Here is a 23,905-nt window from a genome sequence, read left to right as displayed (position 1 = left end):
ATGATGCCAGTAACTAGCAACTGACTCTATACAAGTGACCACACTGGGGTTTTAGTGTTTTTACTGCATAGGTAGCACTTAGAGCCTAAGAGAAAGCATACATTATGGCTACTGGTAATTGTGAATTTTAGAAAAGAATATATATTTTCTGCTTCTATAAAAAACTTAAAACTATAGAAGAAGAAGGGCCTCCCAGATAAGTGGCACAGAGGCAAAGAATCCACCTGCCAGTGCGGGAGGCACAAGAGACGCAGGTTTGATTCTTGGGTTAGAAAGATCCCCCTGGGTAAGAAATGGCAACCCACTCGAATATTGTTGCCTAGAGAATCCCATGGACAGAGGAGCCTGGTGGGCTACAGTCCATAGGGTCGCAAAGAGTTGGACATGACAGCACATGCAAGAAGAAACGAATAAGGATTTGTTTCTATTAGCCAGGTCTACCTGCCCATATTTTGGTTATTTCTTAGTCTTGACCCTAGAAATCTCTGCATATCTGCACAGGCACAGTCTTTTTTTAAACCAAAATTACAGCTCATGGTTTTTTAGAATTAATTTTTATTGGCGTCTAGTTGCTCAACCCTGTTGTGTTAGTTATGTACCACAGTGAGACACCGACTCACACATAGTAGGAGGCCTTCCATGGGAAAAAAAGGAAGAAACAATAGTGTTGGCAAGGATGTGGAGAAACTGGAACCCTGCACGCTGACGGTGGGGTTGTCAAATGGTGCATCACAAAGGACAAATATTTTATGATTTGATTTATGTGAAGTACTCAGAGCGGTCATATTCAAAGATAAATAAAGTGGCCTCGTGGTTGCCAGGGGCTGGGGACAAGGGAAGGGGAGAGTTAGTGTTTGATAGCACACATGAGTACAGGATGAGAAGAGTTCTGGACACTGGTTGCACGATAATGTGAATGTAGTTAACAATAATGAACTGTGTGCTTAAAAATCATCAAGATGGTAAATTTTACGTTGTGTGCATTTTCCACAGTTTTAAAAAATTTAATGCGAAACAAAAATGGCACCTGATGTGCCTCATTTGGAAGTGTTCCTGTGTTAGACTTTGCCACTTCCTGGTTACATGGCTGTGAATCAGCCACAAAACCTCAGTATTGGCCTTGGGAAAGTGGGGAGAAGACTTGGAGAGAACACCTCCCTGGGATGCTGAGAGGATTGGTGAGGCTCTGAACAGGACAAGTCCTTCCAAACAAAGAGCAGTCATCACCTCCAAAGCGCTCTCCAGTAATCCCATGTGGTCCCCAGTAGAAAGCCTCTGATAACTTTGATACATGAGCTTACAACAACAGCAGCACCCAACAGGAATAGAAAGACTCCTCTCCTTTCCTGGCAAGGACTCAGCCACTGAAAATCCATGGACTCTGTAAGAGCCCGCCCAACCTCCTCTTCCCCTCTATAAAAGTGCTGTCCAGCCCTGGCACTTTGGGGACTTACACTTGGCTCTCCACAAATGCAGACCTCAAATTGCCATTCTCTGCTGATCCTGAATAAGCCTATCTTTGCTGGAGAAATATCTGACAGTCTGTTTGTTTCAGGTCGACAGAGGGTAGGAATCAACACATTGGGGAAACCATGGAAGACTCCATGGTTTCAAGTGGCAAATTATCCACTTGACACCTCTGAGAGGACTCTAGTCTCAGGTTGATCAGATGCAGGACTATAAAGACCAAAAATATCAAGAGTAAGCTACAGGAGATAAATTTTTTAGGCAGTTTGTTTTGCTGTAAGGACATACCAGTAAATTTGACTATACCTTTGGGATGTTCTATTTCTTGCTTGAGGCTGTGGTTATTGTATAAAGTTACCAAAACTCATCAAACTAAACACTCACTGGGAACAGGTCAAAGTCAGAGAAATAGCCCTGGAGAGCTCACCCAGCCTCCATCTATAGCATGTGGATTTCTGACTGTTAATGAAGAATAACAAGTGATATTCTGAAAATGGTGCAAAGAATCCTAGTTTGAAATTAAATATTTCTATCCATTCACCATTGATAGTTACTGAGGGTCTAGCAGGCCCAGCCTCCCTAAACCATCTCAGCACTCGGCCAGTTCACGACCCCCCGTCATGTCATCAGCTTCTCTGAAAAGTGTCTCCAGAGAGTCTGTCTCGATACCAGACAGTTTCCACATTCACACTCCTTTGGCAAGGGTGCAGTTCAGTGACTGACACATGGCCAGAGTCAGGGGAGCAAGGATTTAACAGCTCCCTGTTAAATGCCAAGCGCATCTGGTCCAAGACGCTGCCCCACCTCATCCCTGGGGACAGGTCCTGCACCCACCCCCAATCTGCTGGCCTCTGGGATGAGGGTGGAGAGAAATGCAGAGCTCACCCCAGAGGCTGCAGTGAGGACAGAGTCTCAAGGGACTGGACAATCCAGTCCCTAGCTGAACACGCTTCATTAACTGTGCTTATTTCCAATAGTGAGGAATAAGGAAAATTCAGTAAACCATAATGGGAGAATGGACTGTTTAGGAAAAAATGGGGCCTATCCCATATAAAAAACTAAAAAAAAAATTCCAACTGCATTTACTGTTAGAAATAAAATCAGAAAAAAGCTATAATAAAACATAGAGATTTAGATGATGTTAGGATTTTTAAAAGACTACAAAAGCATCAGGAGAAATGAAAAAAGCTTGATTTTATTTAATGATATATAATTTTAAACCTCTAAAGAACTAATGAAAATCTGAAAAAGTATTATATGCTCTAAGTTATTTCAAAAATATAAATGCTCTATAGACAAAAATATTTTAATAAACATTTGAAGAAAGACAAGTGATCAAGAGACATAAAAAGTGTTCCATCTCTATGAATCAAATGGCAACCCACTCTTGTATTCTTTCCTGGAAAATCCCATGGACAGAGGAGTCTGTCAGGCTACAGTCCATGGGGTTGCAAAGAGTTGAACAGGACTGAGTGACTGATGCATAAGTCAAATAAATTCAAAATAAAACTGTTTGAATTATTTTCAACTTTAGGCCCAGAAAAACTGTAATTCAGGTACTCAAAGGTGACAATGAAATAAGCTCACAAACAGCTGTTAAGAGGGCAAATTGGTCTGAAGCTAATGGAAAACAATTCAGCCCTTCACTAATTATTCTACTTCTGGGAACTGGATAAAGGAAAGATGCACCAAAATATATGGTCATAGATGTGCATCACATCCTAATTAGCAATAAACTGTATTAAACAAAAGTGAAAGACGGCATACGTTTCAATTAAATACCACATTTTGACAGAAACAGACTATTTGACAGAAACAGAGAACGAACTTACGGTTGCCAGGGAGAGTGATGGGGGGAAGGGATAGTTAGGGAGTTTGGTAGGGACGTGTACTCACTGCTGTATTTAGGATGGATAACCAACAAGGACCTACTGTATTTCACAGGGAACTGCTCAATTTTGTGTGGCAGCCTGGATGGGAGTCGGGTTTGAGGGAGAATGGACACATGTTTATGTACGTCTCAGTCCCTTTGCTGTCCTCCTGAAACTATCACGTTGTCCGTTGGATATACTCCTTTACAAAATAAAAAGTTTAATTAAAAAATAAATACTGCATTTTGAACATGATTTAATGCTATAAATAAATGTTAAACTTTCCCATCAAAAGTTAGGAAGGAAGCAGGAATCAAAGATATTTTGACGTTGAACATCTTTTCCTCCTCAAGCGGAATTTTAAAGAGCGTCTTTGTGGGCTTCCCTTGTAGCTCAGATAATGGTAACAAATCTGGCTGTAACGCAGGAGGACCTGGTTCAATCCCTGGATCAGAAAGATGCCCTGGAGAAGGGAATGGGGACCCATCCCTCTATTCTTGCCTGGAGAATTCTATGGACAGACCATGGGGTCGCAAAGAGTGGACACAGCTGAGTGACTAACACTTTCACTTTGGGGGCAGGATGTCATCATCTGGGTGAGTCCCAGTGCTGATTCCCTGGGCATTTTCTGTAGGGGACAAGTGTGGAATAAACCACCCAACGTGTGTCAAACCTGTTTAGTGGTAAAGCTCCTAGATGTGCACCGTTGTTTTGGAAGGAAACGGAGACCTGGAGATGTTAAGGGTTGTGGAGCTGCTGAACTGGAGTGGAAACAAGCAGAGGACAGCTGAGGCCCTGGGTGCTCAGCTCCACTGCTGGGACTAGAGGCCCGTCTCCTGACTCCTGGACCAGGGTTCTTTAGGGGTGCCGAGGTACCTGATTAGCAAAATCTGAAGTTCAGTCTATCTTATTGCTTCTCTAATGAGTCATGGATAGTCATACATTCAACAAATAGCTCTTGAGCATCTGGACCCGTGTTGTCCTAGGAATAACAGGATAGGAGAAACGTGGTCTCTATCGCTGTTGCTCAGTTGTTCAGCCGTGTCCGACCCCACGGACCAGCACGCCAGGCTTCCTTGTCCTTCACTCTCTCCCGGAGGTTGCTCGAACTCATGTCCGTTGAGTTGGTGATGTTATCTAACCATCTCATCTTCTGCTCTCCTCTTCTCCTTTTGCCTTCAACCTTTCCCAGCATCCGGGTCTTTTCCAATTAGTCAGCTCTTCGCATCAGCTTGGCCAGAGTATTGGAGCTTCAGCATCAGGCCTTCCAATGAATATTCAGGGTTGATTTCCTTTAGGACTGACTGGTTTGATCTCTATTCATGGGTTATTATGGTCTGGGCTTGGAAATTTCCTTACCCTGGCAAAATAGGTAAAACGGTGTTTACCTATGGGCTGTCTCTGCATACCAACTATTATCATTTAAATAATGCATGATCGATCTGAATAGGTTTTTTGGTGGGATCATCTGTACAGTTACTGTTTTTTGCCTTTATAATAAATAATTGCAGAGAGATAAGTTGAGATTATGTAAATATCATCATCTGCTTCAAACTTTCAGCCAGTTTTTAATTTCCACTGATGATTTTCTTGATTGTTCCTTTTTTATCTTTTTTGAATTGTTAAACATTTTTATTGTGCAGGCTTATAACATTACAGGACATGCAGGATAGAAAAGTGTAAAATATCAGTAAGCATATAAAATTTCAGCAGTCTTTTGGACCAGCACTTGATTTGCACAAGGGACTAAGCATCTATCTAGAACAGGCATACCTTAGAATACAGAGTTGATAGATTGAATCACAAAACAAGTTCCCAAGTGATTTTCCTCATATAAAGATAAAAATATCTTGCACTTAATAACTATTCAGTATAGTGCATTTTCAGTTGTGTACACAGTTAAAAAGCAATTGATCATCCTTTTATGTTTGTTTGCATTTGTTTGCAAGAGTTTTCCTTTCTCTCCCATTTATGTAGCAGTACTGATTCATGGATTCTTTCATTATTTACTGGGTTAGGCTTCATTGCCACTTATTTCTTTTGATGTTCAAAGTATCCCAGATTCGTCTAGCAAGAGCCATTCAAGCTTCTCTGTTCTTCCTACCCATCCTCATGATTCACTGAGCGCTTCCTTATTTTATGGCACAAGATATCCCAGACCCGTCTTGGACTTTCTCTGCCTGTTGGTCTCGGCCTGTAGACAGTGAGACTTCTGCCAGGATTGCCTGGGGCTCTGCTCACCAGGGCTCATCCTAGTTATGAGCAGCCCCCACAGAAAGTCTCCTTTGGCAGTCAGTTTTGTGGCTGGACCGGCCCTTGTGGTTCTTAGGATTGTGGGACACATCTCAGAAACAACCATCAGGGAACTTTGAAATGCCAAGGTGTATCACTCACATGCCCTGGAGGGTACAAGGCACCCCTGGGGTGACACAGCGAGGTCCTGGGTAGAGAGAGAGCTCACGAGCAAGCTTGGACTTGGGGTTCCGCCTTTTTGAGGTTGAGGGTGGGGTGTCTAGGATTTTAAAATTTCACTCTTTATTGGTGACTTTAAAAAATAAGAGCGGGAATTAAAGTGCAGGAAGGGAGAATCAAGCAGCCAGTGAGATGGTCTGTTATCAGGTCAACCAGAGCTTTCTAAAGCGGGAACTTCACGGGTGGGGTGGCCTGGCTCTTTATCTCGTTGTGTAGCTGTCACGTGTTCACCGGAGATGGATGTCTTTGACATGGCTGTCTCCAAATGTTAAAGTCAGGCACTTATATTGCAATTAAAAAAAAAAAAAGAATTATCACATGCTGACACACACTGCCCCAATTTTGGAACCAGCTGTTTCTTAGTTGGTTCCTTTTAGGGAAGAAGGTATTAAAAAGCCAAGGTCTGGGTGAAGGGGGCCAAAGGGCACAAACTTCCATTATAAAATGAGTCAGTTTTGGGGGTGTAATGTGCAGTCTGGTGATTATAGTTAATCCTACTGTATTGAATATTTGAAAGCTGATAAGAGGCCTTAACGTTTCTTACAACAAGAAAAAAATTGTGATTGTGTATGTTACCCCAAACCCCAAGATCAGGGGGCTAGAATGCTCCCAGTGTGTCATTGCTTCCAGGGCCTCTCAGAGTACAGAGTTAGGGACTGTGTGTATGTATGTGAGTGAGTGTGTAAACACATGTCTAATTATTCCCCCATACCTCTATATATTTAAAATGTAGTGTTTTGTTTTTATTTAACAAAGCCCATAAATGTAGGATTCTAATTAGAGATGTGTAATCTGGATGTAGAATTGAGCATCTGTGCAGAGCAGAGAGAATTTGGATATATGTCACTGTCCTTTTAATTTTTAGCAGGTGGCCAAACCCCTTGTTCAAAATTGGTCGTGGACAGAAATTAAAACAAGGTGACACGTGCTCGGTGTTTCCGGAAGATCGCTCCCAGCACCTTGGAGAAGAGCTGCAAGGGTGAGTATAGGCAGCAGGGAGAAGGGGGAGGAGAGTGAGAATTTCCACATGGAGCTAAAGGTGTGCGTGTGGGGGCTTTGCTTCCTCTGGGCTTTTCTGAGCCTCCTCCCCTGACACTGCACACTCACCCCCTCAGGCTGACCCTGGGCTTAGCCCGCTTTGGAGGCTGGGGGAGCCTGTGTTCCCTGTGCATCTGTGGACATGGAGGGAGCCTGCAGCCACGGCCCTGGAGGCTGAGCTCTGTCCTGGAGGTGGGGCCCCTGGAGGACAGTGTCTGCCCTTCTGAGCTGCTCAGGACCTTTGTGATTCCAGCAAAGCTTGGAAGGAACTTATTTCGAGAATTGGGACTTTTTCCCCTCAAAGCCTTTCATTCTGGTGCTTCAGGGCCAACACCGCTAGGAGCCCTGTGAGCAGTGAGCCAGCAGCTGTGGGGCCCCACAGAGAGCCCTGTAGTGACGGCTTCCACTCTGCTGCCTCCCCCACTTTCCCCGATGGTGGACACGCTTTACTGTGCTTTATTTCTCATCACAGGTACTGGGATCAAGAAGTGTTGAGAGCCAAGTCATACAAACGGGAGCCTTCTTTAATGAAAGCAATCGTACAGTGTTACTGGAAATCCTGTCTAGTTTTGGGAATATTTACGTTTCTTGAGGTAAAAATTTTTCCATGCCGTGCGTTGCTTTCCAGTGTAAGCAGATCAGTACTGAGATGGGTGTGATGGTGGGAGAGAGGACAGCGGTTTGTCACAGGGTGAATCTCATCACGGTGTAGCTCAGTGGTTGTGTTTATTTTTAGAATGGACAGATGTTTAAAGGACTGAGCCTCCAGGGGATTAGTACTAAGTTGGCCGAAAGTTCTTTCAGGTTTTCCCATAACAGCTTATGGGAAGGGATGGCACTGACAGGACAAGACGTTTTATACCATATTAGGACATTTTTAGTGCTCAGTACTTGATATAAATGCTGAAACTGATCCCTGAGAAGAAGATCCTACAACCTCAAGGAATACGAGCCTCCTGGTTTGGAGGACGTAAATTTGGATCAGAGCCCAGTAACATAAAGCATTTTACAGGTGCTCAAGCAAGTAATTGTTAACTTGCCCAGGTCACATCTGATAAATGATTTCCTAAAAAGGGATCCTCGCTTCTTCTCTTCTTGTGGAACAGAACTCTGGGCCCTGCATCTGCACGGGAGCTGCCAGGGCTCCAAGAACATGCCCTTCCCTGGGCTGCACCCTCCCCGTGGGCCAGGTCACCCAGACCAGAGCCCCCCATGGGGAGGAGCTCCAGCTGCACCATAAATTATGTGCACCCTCCATGCTGGTTTCTGTTCTGGCTGTGGGGATGGTTTGCTGGTTGAAAGCAGAGTCTTGGTATCCTGGATTTGGTGGAGGGTGTAGGAGGGGATTGCAGGGCAAACCAGAGCAGAAAGCCGTGAGCTCAGTGAGCTCCGTGACCCTGAAGATCCTGGGTCAAGGCCCCCCAGTGAGACAATTCCACCTGGGGACGCAGTGCCGGAAGGCCCCTGTTCTGGCTGAGCCTGCTGGAGGTCTGCTGCAGACCCCCCTGGGTGGCTCGTGCTCTCCATGGTCCCTTAGTGCTGTCTTAAGGACACGGGCGGCCTGTGAGTGTGTGAGAGCAGGAGGGATGGAAGAGGCAGCTGCTGTGAAAGGGGTGTTTTAGGTGGAGAAGGTGTGAGTCCATTGTGTCGGGGGTGAGATGGCTGGGTTTACAGGTGGGCAGTGTGGCTCTTGCTTAAAGGCTGTGTTGTACTGAAGGGCACTGTGGGCAGTGGGCAGCTGGGTAGGTGAAGTCTGTCCCATGCAACTGGAGAGACAGAGTATCTGTCAGCTCCCTGGTGACTGGATGGTCCTGCGAGATGGAGTTCTCGTTGATGACAAAGGTGTGTTGACCATTGTGCCAGAGGGTGGGGACAGGTGTGTGGGGCAGAGCACCACCTTAGAGAGGGCTCTGACCACCGAGGCACTGCAGTGCCTTGTGAAGGGCAGGGGTGGTGTTGATTTCACAGTTGTCCAGCCCCAGGAACACTTCCTGCTGGGGATCCAGGAAGGCCAGGCCTGGGGTTGCATAAGGTGCAACTGCTAGAACCCCGGCCCCTCCTTCAGGAGGCTGGTTGTGGGGCGGTCATGGCAGAGGAGTGGGGAGTTGAGGACCTAGTAGAGGTGGGGCTCATCTCAGTAGCTCTACAAGTACTAGCGGCAGCAACAGGGCATCGTGCTGAGAAGTCACTCAAAATAAGTCACGTATCAGGAACTGCTGTGAGCACTGTATGTGTGATAACATTTTTATTCTTTTGGCTAACTCAGCAAACTTGTAGGTTTCCTATTACCCCCACTGTAGAAGAAAGGACTCTGGACCCAAGTAATTACATAGGTTGCCTGTGGTTACAAGGAGCTTAAAGGACAACGTGAGGTTCCACTTCAGGCTCTCTGACTTACAAGCCTGATCATTTCAGTGACTAAGAGCTCGTCCAGGGTCACGAAGGCTTGTCTTTAGAGCTTTGTCTTCAGGGTCTCAGACACATGCATCCTGAACTTTGTTTAAGGATAGTAAATAGGTTGCTGAGAACTTCCTGGAGCAGGAAGTCAGATTTGGGATCATAATTGTGGGTAGATTTCAGGTGACCAGGTCCCCCAGGGGGGCCAGATTTGACTAGGATGTTGATGCCAGCAGCAACATCATGCTGTGGTCAGATGGACCAGGAGCCCTGTAATAAGCCAGCTTCCCCTCATTACCATCCCTAAGTAGCGATGGTTTCAGATAGTGGAAGATCTAAACTCAGCTCTGGACTCTGTTGAACATGAACACATTTACTCTGTGACCTCCTGCCCTCTTTTAATTTCTGGGGTGCCCAGGATGACTCACAGGTTACCCGTGGTTCCCAGATGGTGCTGTGACCAACCCAGCGCAGGCACTCCTGGCACACAGTGGGAAGAGGCAGGCGATGCCAGTCCAGGGCGGGGATTCTGGGGTTAGGATTTCAAAGTGTGAAACCTCTGTCCTGTGAGAACTGAGGAGTGCCCATAATGCTTGAGGGAGCCAGTACCAGGCTACTGTTCAACCTGGAGCCCGTGCAGGTCTCCCCTAATTAGAACAGCCAGCGAGTTCCCAGCACCCTGGCCCCTGTGTGCACCCCCATGGGGACCTTGGGTGGGGAGAACAGGTCTCCGCCTGCCTGGGGTCCTCGGGGTGGAGAGGAGGGGCATGAAGACTCTTCCTGGACCAGAGACACAGAGACCACTCCCCAGGTCATCAGGGCTTCTCTCTGAGAGGCGAGGTCTCTAGTGTGTAAATGGGTGACCTCAGAGAACCAGAGTTCTGGGTTCACCAAGTCCCTTCCCCTGAGAGGGGCAGAGTGACCAGGGTTTATGTCCTCTTCCTGAGAACCTTAGAAATGGTCCAGCCTTGTCTGATTACTGACCTTTGTCCAAGGCCACTTTTGCTGGTGGTCTCTGCTTTAGGTGGAAAATGAAGGAAGCACATATTTGGGTAAATCTACATTTTGGAGCTCAACTGATGAGCAGGAAGTAAGCAGAATCCTCTGCATCCCAGCATGGGCTTTGTGCCTGGACTCACTCCCAGAGAGCTGAGTGGTCTTTGCGTTTATTTCCCAACCCTTTCTTCCATGTGTCCCTGACTTCTGCTCCACCCGGGAGGCTGAGGAGTGGCTGCTTGTGGCAGAGATACTGTGGGCTCAGAGCAGCCACTGAGGACCACACAGCAAGGGAGAAAAGAAGGGAGCATGGAGCCAAGCAGACAGGGACCTGCAGAGCACACCTGCCCCGCTGATTCTTGAGAGCATAGCAATGCCATCAGATGTTAGTAATATCCACAGTGATGACCTTGAGACATATATGAGGGTGATGCTTTTCCATTCATTTTTTAAAAGAATCTGTATTTTTATTGTCTCCTTGAAAAAAAGTTTTAAAAAATGAAGTATGATTGACTTACAATATTGTATTAGTTTCAAGAGTATAGCATAGTGACTCAGTATTTTTGTACATATTAAATGATCACCCTGATCAGTCTAGTTATCCTCTGTCACCATACAAATTTTTCCAGTGTTATTGACTGTGATCCCTAGGTTGTACATTACATTCCCACGACTCATTTATTTTATAATTTATTTGTGTCTCTTAATCTCCCTCACCTATTTCACTCATCCTCCAATCCCCCTCAATCCATTTTCTTTAAAAAATCAAGGAAATAGATGACTCCTTTTTCAAAAGATTACTTTCATAATGATGAAAAAAAAAAAATCCTGCTTAGAAGTGAAACTTTTACTTTCCAGAAAAGTTGGCTTTTAGAAGTGACTTTTCTCAAGAGATCTCATTCTGTCATAATGGCCTGTAAACAGCAATGAGTTTTCTAAGCCCTTTGTGAAACCAGCCTCTACCATTAAGGATAGACTATGTCTCTTCCCAGGACTCCTGTCTTTTCTGCATACTGTAGAAATCCTTGCTAATTTTTTTCTTTCTGATGTGACAAGATAATTCTAGTTTATCTTTACACAAAAAAAGCTGCACACCCTTAAGTACAAATTTGCCCCAGCCCTGGAATCTCCATTTCTCCTAGCAGCCATGGCTCCTTCCAGGGGGAAACGGTATTTCGAGACTATGGTCTGGGCACTAGGGGTGCTCATTGCTGTCGAGTTGGCTATTGTTTCTCGGCTCTGTCATTGGACAAAGCTAGTATACATCTTTTTGTAGTAAACAAACCTTGAGTTTATATGGGTATTTTCAGTCTAAATCAGATTCAGGACAGTAGTGTTTTTACTTTATCTTTTAACTCTTAGATTGGTATCTGTTTTCTTTCATCATCTGTTCTCTTTTTCTGCCATGCCCAATCCCAGTTCTCAATGATATCAGTATAATTACTCATTTAAAAATCTTATAGTATCAACACTATTAAGCATAATGTGATTTTTGGAAGCTTTTTATTTTTATTTTTTTTGCTGTTCATATTGTCCTTAGGCATATCACACAGGGAATGTGTTTTCAAATTATTTTTTTACAACCACTTTTAATAATTCTTTTTTGTATAACTCTGTCAGCCTGCTGGATGGATATAACTTTTGTTTCATTTTACTCTGAAATTTTAGGAATTGCTTTTGAAAGCTTTATTGTTTTATAATTATAATTCTGTATAATGTTTTGCTGGGAAAGATAGAAGGCAGGAGGAGAAGGGGACAACAGAGGATGAGGTGGTTGGATGGCATCACTGACTCAATGGAGATGAGTTTGAGTAGACTTTGGGAGCTGGTGATGGACAGGGAGGCCTGGCGGGCTGTGGTCCATGGGGTTGCAAAGAGTCGCACACGACTGAGTGACTGAACTGAACTGATAATATTTTCACAATTTCAAACTCAGTCAACAGAAGAGGGTGTTTTTAAGGAAGACTGATATCCTTGTTGTCTCCATTCTAATTCTCCCTCCCCTTTTAGAGGTAACAGTACAAATTTTGATTCGTTTTTATTTTGTAGATATAGTATTTTATAAACATTTAATTTTTTCTGTAGTGTCAAATGAAAGGTCTGAATTTCATCATTGGAGTCTCAAGAGTTTGGTTTCATAAGGAATTTTCCTAGAAGCATGATATGTAACATGGAACTCTGGTTAAAACCCTCTGTCAGTTAAAACCCTCTATCTGTTCAACTGGCTATTCATTTTTTTCCATAAGTTCATTCTTTTCTGCTGATATATTTCACTCAAGCATTTTTTTTCTTTGATAGCTTGTTTCTTTTTTGTGTTTTCTTAATTTTTCTCATGAAGTGGAGATGGTGGAGTTGGGTAAGAAACCTTTTAAGTACATGTAGAAATGAAACAGAGAAACTATACTGACTAGGGAAATTGTAGCACTTAACCCTCTGAGAAGTTCCCCTAAGAATCAGGAAATGGGGCCTAAAAGTCAAGTCCTTTCAGAAGGTTGAATACCAAGGACCCACCAAGAAATGTCTGTCTGTCTCTCTCATACTGTGAGATTCCTGTGGAAACTTGAACAAACGGTGTCTTATTGTATTGGAGTCTTTTAAAAATCTTTCATGGTTTCACAGTTGTGAAGAACTCCTGTGACAGAGTAAGAACTCTATTCTCAATTGGTTTGTGGAAAGAGTATTCACAGATCAGACTTAGACTGACATCAAAGATGAAGGGTTTGGGGAACAATTTTTGATCTTCTCCCTGCTTATCCAGAAAGTTGTAACTTGGTCAGTTTCAAGTTGGGGAAAGTCACTCAATTGTGTCTGACTCTTTGCGACCCCCTTAGACTATACAGTCCATGGAATTCTCCAGACCAGAATACTGGAGAGGGTAGCCTATCCCTTCTCCGGCAGATCTTCCCGAACCAGGAATCAAACAGGGGTCTCTTCATTGCAGGTGGCTTCTTTACCAACTGAGCTGTCAGGAGAGCTCCCAGCTTCAAGTTTGATAGTGAATGCTTTCTCAGTTGTTTTTTACCTCATTAATTGAGAGTTAGGATCAGGAACAGACAGGAGAGTAGAGCTATAGACCCTGGACTGGCATTACTCCTTAGTGAGGCTGTTTGCTCAACGGGCATATTAAATTCTGTCTCTCAGCAGAAAAATTGAGACATTTAGGCAGTAATGACCTGCCTTTATTTTGCAGCATTTTTTTTTTTTGCCTGGAGAATCCCAGGGACGGGGGAGCCTGGTGGGCTGCCGTCTATGGGGTCACATAGAGTCGGACACGACTGAAGTGATTTAGCAGCAGCAGCAGCAGCAGGGGTGAATGATGGAGCTTTCTGGAAACGTAGCAATGAGACTTTGTGTTCTTGAAAACTGGTCATCTTACTCTGATATGGTCATCTTACTCATAATTCTTCCACTACTCATAATTCTCTTCTCTGGAGTAGATGAGATCTCCTGCGACCTTGTGGAAGGTAAGGCAGGTGTTACAACCTGTGAACATATGTGTGTAGGGCTTCAGTACCTCATCCGTTTGAGAGATGGGGTCAGCTTGCTGTAAATAATTTGAGCAGGTACTAGTTGGTTGAGCAGAAAATGCTTTTCAGTTATGCTTCACATTTTGAGCTTTGGATTCTCCTTCCTTTCCTCTTGTGTGTGGGTGCATCAACTTTGTACAGATAGTAGAGAGCTCTCAAAAGAAAACCTATCTGGGAACTTCCCTGGTGGTCCTAAGAGTCTGCCTTTCAATGCAGGGGTCACGAGTTTGATCTCTGGTCATGGAAGTAAGATATTACATGCCTAAGGGCAACTGAACTGGCAATTCCCAACTAGAGAAGCCAGCACACTGCAATGAAGACTCAACACAGCCGAAAAAAAAAAAAGAAAAGTTTTGTGCTGGAGGTTTCTTGGTGGATGATGTTCCATAGTTCAGTAGACCAGTTGATAGTAGAAGTTGATAGAGATCAAAGCCAGACATTGACAATCAATGTCATATCATGTAGGAGATAGCCAACATACTCAAAATATCCAAAAAAACCCCATCGAAAGTCATTTTACCATTTTGTTTGTGTTAATCACTTTGATGTTTGGTTTCCACCTAAGTTAAGTGGTGGGGGGACCCTTCTTGACCATATTTCCACTCTCAGTTCTCTACTGAAATGTAACTATTAATAAAATGCTCCTTTTTAAAAACAAATTGTGATGGGCGATGAAAAGTCGATACTGTACACCGATGTGGAATGGAAGAGATCATGGGGTAAGTGAAATGAACCACCGCCAACCACACCAAAGTCCAGTCTTCATCTAGAGAAGTTGATGTTATGTATATTGTGGGACTGAAAGGGAGTCCTCCATTATGAGCTTTTTCCGGAAAACCAAACAGTTAATTCCAATGAGTACTTCTCCCAGTCAGATCAACTGAAAGCAGCACTTGATGAAAAGTGTCTGAAATTAGTCAACAGAAAATGCATTATCTTCTATCAGGATGATGTAAGACCGCATGTTTCTTTGATGACCAGGCAGAAACTGTCACAGCCTGACCTGGAGGATCTAACTCACCTTCCATATTTACCAGACATTGCACTTTCAGAGTTCCATTTATTTTGTTTTTTTAAAAAATCCTCTTACTGGAAGAAAATTTTAATTTTCTGGAAGACAATAAAAGGCACCTGAAATAGATACAAAGTTTTCCTCAAAAAGATACAAAGTTTTGGGAAGATGGAATTAGGAAATTGCCTGAAAAATGGAAGAAGGTAATGGAACAAAATTTGAAAAGGTGTTCAACAAAGTTCTTGGTGAAAATGAAAAATGTGCCTTTTATTTTTACTTAAAAACCAAAAGAACATTTGGCCAACCCAATAGTAAGGCTTTATTGTCTTTGATTGTAAGATTTTGGCTTATGTTAAAACTAACATTGTTGTCTGCTTGTCTTCTTTGAGATAGTGGATCTGTGTATTTTTCTTTTAGATTAGCCATGAATGCAGCGTTTTCTCAAGATGGTTTTTTAACATGCTAATAATAAAAGTAAAGCTTGTATTAAGAAAAACTGACATCACTTGTATTTCTAATTAATTAGGCTTTTTTCTTTCAGGAAGGCACCAAAGTAGTTCAACCCATATTTTTGGGGAAAATGGTTAGTTATGTTGAAAACTATGATCCTGCCAATTCTGCTGCTTTGCACGAAGCCTACGGCTACGCGGCGGGGCTGAGCGCCTGCGTGCTCCTGTGGGCCGTTCTGCACCACTTTTACTTCTGCCACATTCAGCGCGTGGGGATGAGGCTGAGAGTAGCTGTGTGCCATATGATCTACCGCAAGGTGAGTGTCGCTCGGTACCACGGTGTGTACCTCCCCTGTGCAGCAAAGAAGGGAGGAGAAGGGGATGACAGAGGCTGAGATTTTTGGATGGCATCACCAACTCAATGGACATGAGTTTGAGTAAACTCTGGGAGTTGGTGATGGACAGGGAGGCCTGGCGTGCTGCAGTCCATGGAGTCGCAACAAGAGGGACATGACTGAGTGACTGAACTGTACTGAACACACGCTAGCAAAGTACTGGTCAAAATTCTACAGCCAATCTTCAAGAGTATGTGAACTGTGAACTTCCAAATGTTCAAGGTGAATTTAGAAAAGGCAGAGGAACCTGAGATCAAATCGCCAACATCTGTTGGATCATCGAAAAAGCAAGAGAGTTCCAGAAGTACATCTGCTTTATTGACTATGCCAAAGCTTTTGACAGTGTGGATTACCACAAACCATGGAAAATTCTTAAAGAGATGGGAATAGCAGACCACTTGACCTGCTGCCTCAGAAATCTATATGCAATAGTTTGAAGCAATAGTTAGAACCAGACATGGAACAACAGACTGGTTCCAAGTCAGGAAAGGAGTACATCAAGGCTGTATATTGTCACCCTGCTTATTTAACTTATATTCAGAGCAAATCATGAGAAATCTGGGCTGAATGAAGCACAGGCTAGAATCAAGATTTCTGGGAGAAATATCAATAACTTCAGATATGCAGATGATACCACCCTTATGTCAGAAAGCAAAGAAGAACTAAAGAGCCTCTTGATAAAAGTGAAAGAGGAAAGTGAAAAAGTTGGTTTAATACACGACATTCAGAAAATTACGATCATGGTATCCGATCCCATCACTTCATAGGAAATGGATGGAGAAACAATGGAAAGAGTGAAAGACTTTATTTTCTGGGCTCCAACATCACGGCAGATGATGACTGCAGCCATGAAATTAAATGATGCTTGCTCCTTGGAAGAAAAGCTATGATCAACCTAGACAGCAATTAAAAAGCAGAGACATTACTTTGTCAACAAAGATCTGTCTAGTCAAAGATATGGTTTTTCCAGTAGTCATGTTTGGATGAGAGTTGGACTCTAAAGAAAGCTGAGCACCGAAGAATTGATGCTTTTGAACTGTGGTGTCGGAGAAGACTCTTGAGAGTCCCTTGGACTGCAAGAAGATCCAACCAGTCCATCCTAAAGGAAATCAGTCCTGAATATTCATTGGAAGGACTGATGCTGAAGCTGAAACTCCAATACTTTGGATACCAGATGTGAAGAACTGACTCATTGGAAAAGACCCTGGTGCTGGGCAAGATTGAAGGTAGGAGGAGAAGGGGACACCAGAGGATGCAATGGTTGGATGGCATCACCAACTCGATGGACTTGAGTTTGAGTACTGATTGACTGACTGTGTATCTATTCATCTGTTAGTGGACATTTGAGTTGTTTCTACCTTTTGACTATTGTACATAATGGTGCTAGAAACAGTGTGAAGATTTCTGAGGAGGCAGGTCAAGTGGTCTGCTAGTCCCATCTCTTTAAGAATAACCAGTCAAATTCATGCTCTAAGTTATTTTGAGTACATTCTGGGAAATGAAATTTCTATGCTGTATACTAATTTCATGTTTGTTTTTCTGAGGAAATCCTTCTGTCTTCCCTTGTGGCTACATCATTTTACATTTTCTCCTGAACATTTATTTTTCTGTTTAACTTGAAGACTAAATAGCAAGTTTTTATGAACCGTGATATTTCGTTTGGATCTGTGGCTCTAGTTGATTGTCTGTTGAAACAGTTCAAGGTGGTCTGTTCAGGTTTCTCAGTTCTCTAGAGAATTTTTCAGAGCTTTTTATCAAATCAAAAAGTGATTGTACAGCACAGTCTGTTTTTATTTTGTTGTAAAGTCAGCAGACTGGCATTAAGAACACAGGCTCCTCACAGGATTAGTGTTTTGAATATTGTACTGGTTAGTTTTAGAATGAGGAAACTAAGACCAAAGTGTTTGGATGGTGTCACACCTGGTATCAATGACTGGCCAGATTTATAGTCCACGTCCCCTCATCTCTTTCCTTAAGGTGGCCTCTCCACTTTCATCTTCTTGTTCAGTCTCTAATTCCTGTCTAACTCTGTGACCCCATGGACTGCAGCACACCAGCTTTCCCTGTCCTTCATTATCTCCTGGAGTTTGCGCACTCATGTCCATTGAGTCCAGGATGCCATCCAACTCTCTCATCCTCTGTTGCCCCCTCCTCCTGCTGCCCTTAATCTTTCCCAGCATCAGGATCTTCTCCAGTGAGCTGGCTCTTGGCATCAGGCAGCCAAACTATTGGAGCGTCAGTTTCAGTATCAGTCCTTACAGTGAGTATTCAGGGTTGATTTTCTTTAGGATTGAGTGGTTGGATCTCCTAGCTGTCCAGGGGACTCTCGGGAGTCTTCTCTAGAACCACATTTCGAAAGCATCAGTTCTTCGGTGCTCAGCCTTCTTTACAGTCCAGCTCTCACATCAGCACGTGACTACTGGAAAGAACATAGCTTTGACTATATGGACCTTTGTTGGCATAATGATGTCTCTACTTTTTAATATGCTGTTTAGGTTTTGGCTGAAAATTACTTAGTTGGCTCGTAAGTCTAAACCAACATTCATTCGTCCTTCGGACAGGTCCAAGTTCATTGAGAAACAGGGTGGAGGGTTTTGCTTCGACCTCCTGCTCCTCCCTGTGCTGTCCTCGTAGGCAGGGCTGCCGCCACATTGAATCACCTAAGGATGAACATGGATCCCCAGAGTCCTGCTTTCAGACATCATCCTGCTCGTCCTGACACCACACGAGACCCCATGAAAATGCACTCCATTTTGCTGTGTTCTCAGACTGACTTGGTTTCACTGTAGGAATCCGAGTCTCTGTATCTTTCTCTCTTTTCAGGCCCTTCGCCTGAGTAGCTCGGCCATGGGGAAGACCACCACAGGCCAGATAGTCAACCTGCTGTCCAACGATGTGAACAGGTTTGATCAGGTGAGCTGCCCCTGAGGGATCCTCTTCCATTTCCCATCCTTCTCACTGGGTTCAGCTTATTGGGATGCCGAGTGCCAGGGTTTGGTGTCAGCCAGGGTTCTGTTGAGGACACAAGACAAATGTTCTCTTTATCCAACACTCATTTCCTCTATGTGCAGCTTAGATGTGATAATATGTATTGTCCTCTAGATGAGAAGTTTGTTTTCCTGACATTGTCTGCAATATACTTCAGTAATGGGCAGGCAGTAGTGTTCTTGGACAGCTTGGTTAGTGTCCCTAGGGGTCCTCCTGGAGTGGTCCTTCTGGGCATGTGGTGTTGGTGTTGCAGGACTGTCTTCCTCCCCCTCTGGCTGATAAAGGCCTGGTGGGCAGGGATTGTTCTTTCTCTGCGCCCTGTTCAGTGCTGCTGCATAGGGAGCCTGCGAGGAATATGCCAAGTGGGTGGTCCCCAGTCAGAGACAACCTCCACTCTGCTGCACATCATACCCATTTCACACTTACCTTATGAAAAGATCACATTACCCCACGGTGTTGCAGCTGTTGGCCAGATCTGCATAGAACAGTTCTCTTTCCTGGATGATCCCGGCCTTTAAGTTTGGGGGTTTCCTTGGTAGCTCAGATGGTAAAGAGTCCACCTGCAATGCAAGAGGCCCGAGTTTCATCCCTGGGTCAGGAACATTCCCTGGAGAAGGAAATGGCACCCTGCTCCAGTTATCATGCCAGGATCATTCCATGGACAGAGGAGCCTGGTGGGCTATAATCCATGGGGTCGCAAAGAGTCGGACATGACTAAGCAACTAACATTTTCACTTCTCCTTCAATTATTCATTCATCAAACATGACATAAGGCCTCTACTTAATTTGAAGGATGAATAAACCTTAATTTCTGCCCTGGAAAGGCCACAACCTGTCCGAAAGGTAAATGCACAAGCAGTTATCGGAAAGTGTGATAGGTACCGTAATATAGGCTCTTCTGGGGAGATGGGGACTGAATTTTGGGACAGAGAGAGTTTGGGGAAGCCCTGAGCTCATCTGTGTTGTGGACAAAATCAACATCTTCCATCAGTGGTGCTGGTCGGGCTCTCCCTGGCACGTCCCTGAGGCTGGCCCTGTGCTGCCCCAGAACAGTGTCATCTGGGATGGATGCTTGGATTTCTGCTTCAGCAGGTGTAAAACTCACTGAGATCATTTCTTTTTAGATTCCTATCTGTTCCTTCAGAGCAGATTATTTCTACACTGTGTCCTTACTGGTTTTATTGTATGCAGTCCTAAGAAGGCTTGTCTTTTCTCTTTTAAGGTAATGATGTTCTTGCACTATCTGTGGGTGGGGCCACTGCAGGCTGCTGCAGTGACCGCCCTGCTCTGGATGGAAATAGGAATATCGTGTCTTGCTGGGATGGCGGTTCTCATCATTCTTCTGCTTTTGCAAAGCTGCTTCGGGATGTTGTTTTCATCACTCCGGTAAGAGAAACACTGGTTTAAAAAATAGGTGATAGGTGCTTAGTAACGTGCACCATCTGCTCGATGCTTCTATTCAAAAACAAAACCAATGCCTTCTCTGGTCTCTTCTTTGAGTGCGTTGTAGACCCTTCAGGCTTTGCAGGTGGAGGCTCCATCCTTAAGCTGAAGGCTGATTTTGAAGAGGGAAAGGATATGGCACTCACTGGTTCCTCCCACCACCATACCTGAATAAGTGGAGTGTCCTTGAGCAGAATGTACCTACACTGATGTTATGTAAACTTTATTAAATAGTAATAATCCTATAGGCTCAAATTTAGCTGCATGTACTTTTGTTATTCTTATGTTAGAGCAATTTTCAGGTACCTATTTTCATGTCTTGTTTTTAATTCAGTGTTTCCATTAATTTATAAGTGCCTCAAGGACAGGGTCAATCTTAGTTAACTATGTCTTTATAAAGCCCCACAGTCCCAGCAGAATATGTGATAGAACAGTGACTGGTGATGAAGGACCTAATGGCGATGAGATAGACCTGAAGCAGGTCCCAGAGGGTTGGAGGTGGGTCATTGTCCAGGTTGTCAGGTGATGGAGCTATTGTGCTCTTTGAAGTTTTTTTATTCCCCTTGAAATTTTTCTTTTTGTTTTTTGATGACTTTACATGTGATATATTTGTCTATTTGCAATTTCCCTTCCTGTCTGCTGTGAAGAGATGTTCCTTATCCTTCGAGGGCCTGTTCCAGTGCTACCAGGTCCCTGCATTTCTTCCTGTTCTGCTTTCCTGGTAGAATTAACAGTCCCATCTTTTCTGCTCCCCAGAACTTCTCTCCTATGTTATCACAGCACAGACACTGTCTTCCTGTTAGATTCAGTGTCTTTTTGCCTTCCCTGCCCAACTGCGACCTCCTTGGGCAGAGAGTTTCTGTCTGACTTCCTTCGGGTCTTCCTCAGCCAGTTCTGCAAGTTCTCCAAGTTACTCCTTGAATTAGGCTGAATGGTTGACTTCTAGAAGTCTTTTTCTCCATTTGCACTTTGAGAAGGACCTGCCTGTGATGTCAGCACAGAAGAGCTGCAGAGAATCATTGATCCCTGGTCCCTCCCTGTGCCCCCTGCTGCTGCTGCTACGGCTGTGGTCACTAAGGCTCATCTCTCACATCTGTTTCCTCAGGAGTAAGACCGCAGCTCTCACAGACCAAAGGATCAGGACCATGAGTGACGTTATAACTGGCATAAGAACAGTAAAAATGAATGCTTGGGAACCGTCATTTATAGACCTTATTACCAGATTGAGAAGGTACGTTTTTGTACATATCACACCATATTTTTGTACTTTCCCCCCTGTTTTTACTGCCTGAAATTAGAAGCCTTACCAAGTTTTCAAATGAAGATGAACTTAAATACTATGAGCTCCACACCCGACATGTGGCAGGAGGGTTAAGTGGAAGAGGGGAGATGTTATTTTAACCTGCTGTTCCATTTACGATTTTCTTAAAGGAAAAATTGTATGTGCTTCTGAAGACATACTGATAGCCAATAAACACATGAAAAAATGCTCAACATCACTCTTTATTAGAGAAATAGAAATCAAGACTACAATGAAGTATCACCTCACACTGGTAGGCACGGCCATCAACAAAAAGTCTACAAACAGTACCCTCCTGCACTGTGGCAGGAGTCCAAACTGGCACAGCTATTGTGGAAAACAGGCTGGAGATTCCTTAGAAAACTATGAATAAGTCTACATATGACCCAGCCATCCCACTACTGGGCATAAGCCCTGAGAAAGCCAGAATTCAAAAGACACATGTACCTCAATGCTCACTGTAGCGCTATTTACAACATCCAGGACATGTGCTTCCAGAGGGGCCGTGGTGCCCGCCTCTGTCTGATGTCTTGGTGCCTCACAATTTTGGGGTGTCTTATTCTCTTCCCTAACAAGTTCATGAGCTCCTGGAGGGGACGGACTGTGTCTTTCTTTCATCAGTGGGGAGCCCCACCCAGGACTTGTGTTTACAAATGCTTGTTGAATGAATGTTCAAACCCAGTCTGACTGACCCACAGTGTTTAAAAGGGTGACATGAAGTCTCTCTTTAGTTGGAAGAGTGAAGTGGTGATGAAGTGTGTGGTTCTGGTGTCAGGATGGAGCCCCAGGCGTGCACTGTGTAGTGTCTCCATATGAGGACTTGAATTCATGCCTTGGATGTCGATGCTTCTTTTAAAACCTCTTTCCTACTCTCTTTTTCAGGAAGGAAATTTCCAAGATTCTGAAAAGTTCCTACCTTAGGGGCATGAATTTGGCATCATTTTTCGCTGTCAGCAAAATCATGATTTTTGTCACCTTCATCACCAATGAGCTCCTTGACAACCTGATCACAGCCAGCCAGGTGTTTGTGGTGGTGACGCTGTTCGAGGCTTTGCGGTTCTCAAGCACCCTCTACTTCCCCATGGCCACTGAGAAGGTGTCAGAGGCCGTCGTCAGCATCCGAAGAATCAAGGTTTGGGGACAAATAATTGTTGTCAGTTGTAGGTGGATTTTTTGTAAAATGCCCTTTTGTTTGGTGTCACTGTGTTTCATTTAGGAGATATTTAACTCTCTCAGTGCCAAAGCTGGCAGTCTTCCCAGAATATTGTAGGTGCCCACTTCTCTTCTTAGGTAGATCGCATTACAGATACCGTAAGACTGGTTTACGTGTAGGGGCAGCAGTATATATAAGGGCCAGTAGCACAGGGCTCTAGTGTAGTGATGCCTGCAGAGTCATTAAAATGTCTAAAAGCAGGAGAAGCAAGCAGAGTGCATCTCCTGTGCTAACTCCAATGACCAGGCAGTGACTGCGCCGCCCTGGGGTACAGGATTCCTCTCTGCGAAGGGAGGAGAGGAACTTGCTGAGAGCTCCCTGGTGCTTGGACAGGAAGAGTGGCCTCAGATTCACTTAATTCTCTGTGTTCGAAAATGAGCTCTTTCCTCCACAGATGTTTTGCTTTTTGATGTCTGAGCCGCCCTTTGCATCTGCCTTTTCATCCCTGGCCCCTCTTTACTTACTGCTTAACTGTCTGTCTCTCTGGCTGCCCTCTTCTGTTCACATTTATAATTCCCACCATTATGTGAACCAAGAAGTTCCAGATATAAAGCTGGATTTAGAAAAGGCAGAGGAACCAGAGATCAAATTTCCAGCATCCATTGGATCATAGAAAAATAAGAGAATTCTAAAAAAACATCTGCTACTGCTTCATTGACTACTCTGAAGCCTTTGACTGTGTGGATCACAATAAACTGTGGAAAATCATGAAAGAGATGGGAATATCAAACCACCTTACCTGTCTCCTGTTAAACTTGTATGCAAGTCAAGAGGCAACAGTTAGACCTGGTCATGGAATAATGGACTGGTTCCAAACTGGGAAAAGAGTACATGAAGGCTGTATATTGTAACCTTGCTTTTTAAACTTATATTCAGAATACATCATAAGAAATGCTGGGCTGGATGAAGCTCAAGCTGGAATCAAGATTGCTGGGAGAGATATCAGTAACCTCAGACATGCAGATGACAGCACCCTTATGGCAGAAAGTGAAGAGGAACTAAAGAGCCTCTTGATGAAGGTGAAAGAAGAGAGTGAAAAAGCTGACTTAAAACTCAGCATTTAGTAAACTACAATCTTGGCATCTCATCCCATTACTTCATGGCAATAGATGGGGAAACATTGGAAACAGAAACAGACTTTATTTTCTTAGGCTCCAAAACCACTGCAGGTGCTGATTGCAGCCATGAAATTCAAAGACCCTTGCTCCTTTGAAGAAAAGCTATGACAATCCTTGACAATGTATTAAAAAGCAGAGGCATTACTTTGCCAACAACGTTCCCTATAGTCAAAGCTATGGTTTTTCCACTAGTCATGTATGGATGTGAGTGTTGGACCA

At 43.9% G+C, this 23,905-nt stretch overlaps 1 protein-coding gene across 1 annotated transcript in view; it reads left to right on the top strand.

Moving 5' to 3' along the window:
• The window catches only part of LOC148775811 (ATP-binding cassette sub-family C member 4-like), a 148,804-nt gene that overhangs the window by 2,890 nt on the left and 122,009 nt on the right, over positions 1-23,905 (top strand). Inside the window, exons 2-8 of the mRNA XM_088842650.1 lie at positions 6,676-6,789; positions 7,321-7,441; positions 15,322-15,546; positions 18,448-18,537; positions 19,835-19,998; positions 21,161-21,286; positions 22,238-22,487. Coding sequence (XP_088698776.1) covers positions 6,676-6,789; positions 7,321-7,441; positions 15,322-15,546; positions 18,448-18,537; positions 19,835-19,998; positions 21,161-21,286; positions 22,238-22,487 — 1,090 coding nt within the window. The remainder of the gene's footprint in view (positions 1-6,675; positions 6,790-7,320; positions 7,442-15,321; positions 15,547-18,447; positions 18,538-19,834; positions 19,999-21,160; positions 21,287-22,237; positions 22,488-23,905) is intronic.

The sequence above is a fragment of the Moschus berezovskii genome, chromosome 13 (genome assembly GCF_049115385.1).
Source record: "Moschus berezovskii isolate FMDL1 chromosome 13, NW_MosBer_1.0, whole genome shotgun sequence".
NCBI lineage: Eukaryota > Metazoa > Chordata > Mammalia > Artiodactyla > Moschidae > Moschus > Moschus berezovskii.
Note: the sequence above shows the minus strand (reverse complement) of the source record. Positions and strands in the feature narration are given on the sequence as shown.